Source organism: Adiantum capillus-veneris, chromosome 2 (assembly GCF_014529385.1).
Source record: "Adiantum capillus-veneris isolate H3 chromosome 2, ASM1452938v2, whole genome shotgun sequence".
In the NCBI taxonomy this organism is placed as follows: Eukaryota; Viridiplantae; Streptophyta; class Polypodiopsida; order Polypodiales; family Pteridaceae; genus Adiantum; species Adiantum capillus-veneris.
Window position 1 is genome coordinate 22136151 of NC_140932.1, and position 3282 is coordinate 22139432.

A 3282-nucleotide genomic window follows, 5' to 3' on the forward strand; every position below is an offset into this window, starting at 1 on the left:
TTCTTGTTGCCATGGATCGGTACCATTTGAGCGTCCCAGGGGCCTTTTTCAAGGATTAGAATACAGGCTCTTTTTGTGCACACAAAAAGAGAGAGAGAGAGAGAGAGAGAGAGAGTAGTTGTTTCAATACAGGATAGATAAAGCAAGGTATCAAAATGTGATCATCAAGTAATCTAGCACAGCCATAGGAAAGTGAGTAAAACACGGTCGGCCAATCAAACTGCATTCAATTCGAATAACAAATTTTGCCAAGCATAGTTTTCTGTGTTGACTTCATTATGTTTAGCATGACCACCTAGCCTAGACAATGGAATTGTCTTTCAATGGTTTGAGGTGACTGAGCAGCACACATTTGTCGATCATTGATACCTCCCCTCTAAAATTGAAGGTGTCAATTAGTGACGAGAGATATCTTAAGACCTGAAACAACTCAATCAGCAGAGACACTGATGAACCTCTTAAGTCAATCATTCTCACGGGGCTCCAACATCAAGGCAGTCAAGACACATTCTCAATTCTTATTCATATGTTCATTAAACATTTCCTTATTATAGTTCAGTGCATCCCCTTTCATTCATTTTATTTTAAACTACGGTTCAATGCTTACCCATCATGCACCAGCTTTGCATAGAAGAGGTTCAGCATTACAAAACTTAACTGTTAAGAGTATCCTGGTGAAAAGAGGTTCTGGGTACAAAGTTAAGGTATCCAAACGCAACTAGCCGATTCAAGGAATCAACCTTTCCTGCCTCATCTTGGCAATCCAGTGACCGACAGAAGCTTCCGTGTTTCGAAATCCAAGAAACCCCAACTCCTTGCTCTTGTTCATGCTTGAGATCCCTAAAAGACTCGTGTTTAGTACTCCATCCACATATCGCCAGTTTGCAATTTCGTCAAGCTTGGTAGGCACTAGGCCATGCTTTTGAACAATGCCATCCCACACAGGCCCGTTATCCTTCATTGCTTCTCTCAGGCTTGTTGGCTGACCATTGTAATCTGGAACTGCAAGATCAAATTGTTTGGCCAAGAGGCTCCACACCCGCTTGTAGTTGAAGACATCCCCGTTGGATATATTGAACGCCTGGTTTTTAGCACTCGAATCCAACGCAGCCCAAAGTTCTTGTTCAGCAACAAGATCGGCATCAGAGACATCTCCAAGCTGCTCCCAAGTAAGGTTATTACCAGGAAAAAGGAAGGGCAAGCCCTCATGCTTGCATATGCAAGCATACACTGCAAGGCTTCCGAGAATGTTCATTAAACTGCATGGAGAGAAGCCAAAGATAACATTCGGGCGGTGGACGGACCATGTCAAGCTCACACCTTCCCTCTTTACAGTGTCAAAAAGAATGTCTTCAAGTGTGTAGTAGAAGTTTGGGGAGGGCAGTCGAGGCATATCCTCCTTGAAAGGCGGTTCATTGCCATGACTTTTCCATGTAGAACTACTTGTGCCCACATAATGCTTGCCGCCAGTCTGTAAAACTACATGTTGCAATTTACCTGCATTAGGTAGTAAAGCATCCAAAACATTCTGAAACATCTTGCCATTGTCAGCGCAGTTGTTTTCTTCACTACCACGACTCACCCATACTACCCAGAAGAGGTGAGTGACATCTTTCAAGGGTGCAATCTTGGTTTGTACATCCGCTCCATCTAAAACATCACATTGTACATACTCTATCTGCCTATCGACAAACCACTTTGGCTGTGCCCTTCTTGCCACCCCATACATCTTCCAAGGACCCCCAGGTGCATCTGGTTTGAGAAGTAGATTCGCAAGGCTGGTGCCCACAATGCCTGTGATACCCACAACTAGTGCAACCTTTGGACGCCCATTCCCCACAGCCGTAAAGTCATTCTGAATCAGGAGCTCAAATAAAATAATTAAGAAGAAATAGTGAACACACACAATAATGAAGAACCCAACATCAAAATTAACGCCTTACTCACTCCCTCTTTCCTTGTTTTAGGTCATACATCTACTCAAACGTGTAGAAAACTTGATGCTGTCAAAGCTCAGACAACCTCAAGCCAAGGCACAATACAGAAGGGAGGTTCAATAAAGAAGACACGTTCTGCAAAGTTAACCTTTCCATGAGAGTTCCTTGAATATGCATACATGACTTACAGACTAAGCCCAAAAATCACAATAATAACATGACAAGCAATTTTTCGTTCATCCAAGATCTCAACAAGGTATCTTAGAGGTGCGGTCTGCAGTTAATTTTATGTCTACCCATGCCTGCACTTTCCGCTCCAAGCTACAGCTTGAGCTATGGCACCCGTGCTTTGTCAGAGATGCAGACAAACGATGATGACCTTACTTTTGTGTCTGAACTTAAAGTTTCAGCTCTACACATGCCCGCGCTCTCTCCTTCAAGCAATCCTTGAGCTATGGCACCCGAACTATATTAAAAGTGGAAAATCGCTACTGAACATGCACGCAGGCCCGTTCTCAAGCACAAGATGCAGAAAACGAGGAAACTAGGGGAAAAGATGATGATGAGCTTACCGCATCAGAGCGAATCCTGCCAGTCCACCAGGAGTACCAACTCATTTGCAAGCGCAGAGAATGGCTATCGATGAGAGAAGATACAAGCCTTAATCGGGAAAGACAGAGCTGGCCTAGAGGACGGCACTCGGCAGGGTCCTCATAATGTGCCGACAGTCACCGTCTTTCATGGTTGCGCAGCCTTTCCTAAAAGCTTTTCCCCACGGGAATAATTTAGACCTCCATTCACAAGGGATCAACGGCCCACATTTTTGGTCCGCTAAAGGCATAGCGTGAGGTTAGAGCCGGGTCGCGCCTGATATTAGTAGGAGAAGAGAGGTCGCACTCTAGGGAGAGAGCAGGGCTGCAAAAAGTGTGCCGAAAAGTTTCATGAGCAGAACAATCTCATTGGTTGAAAACAAGAGAAACGCGGTGGATTTCACTTTTTTTGAATCTTATAAGCGTAGCCCTTTCATTTTCAGCAGGACTAGTGGGGCAATTGCAGCACTACGAGAGAGTAGGAAATCGTCCAAAAAAGCCAGATTCCATCCCCAGCTCCCCCTCCTAGCACAGAGTGCGACTCGGCTCTTAGTGTACTCCACTATGGGTGAAGGTCGTTCAATGTTCAGCCTAAGCACTATCTCACACGGGCATGGGCAGGAAGGGATCAATGGTGGAGGACAAAAACGGAGGGTGTGTCGATCGTGGATCGTAGGATTTGACGACACGGGCCGACTTGAACTTACAAATATGCCCCGAATTTATGATAACCCCCGGATTTACTATATCACATA

At 44.9% G+C, this 3282-nt stretch overlaps 1 protein-coding gene across 1 annotated transcript; it reads right to left on the reverse strand.

Annotated features, from left to right (window-relative positions):
• Window positions 1–491: 491 nt before the first annotated feature.
• On the reverse strand, window positions 492–2701 carry LOC147462490 ((S)-8-oxocitronellyl enol synthase CYC2-like). Its single transcript, XM_086484149.1, has 2 exons — window positions 2510–2701; window positions 492–1855 (listed from the first exon to the last, which is right to left on the reverse strand). Exons 1-2 carry the CDS (start codon window positions 2552–2554, stop codon window positions 728–730), a joined length of 1173 nt encoding a protein of 390 aa, XP_086340275.1. The 5' UTR covers window positions 2555–2701; the 3' UTR covers window positions 492–727.
• Window positions 2702–3282: the final 581 nt, after the last annotated feature.

Excerpts from the sequence above, each read along its gene's own strand:
- LOC147462490 (XM_086484149.1), bottom strand. The coding sequence starts at position 2,554 with ATGAGTTGGTACTCCTGGTGGACTGGCAGGATTCGCTCTGATGCG. Across the intron at positions 1,856-2,509 it reads GCAGGATTCGCTCTGATGCG|AATGACTTTACGGCTGTGGG; the intron begins GTAAGCTCATCA and ends CTCCTGATTCAG.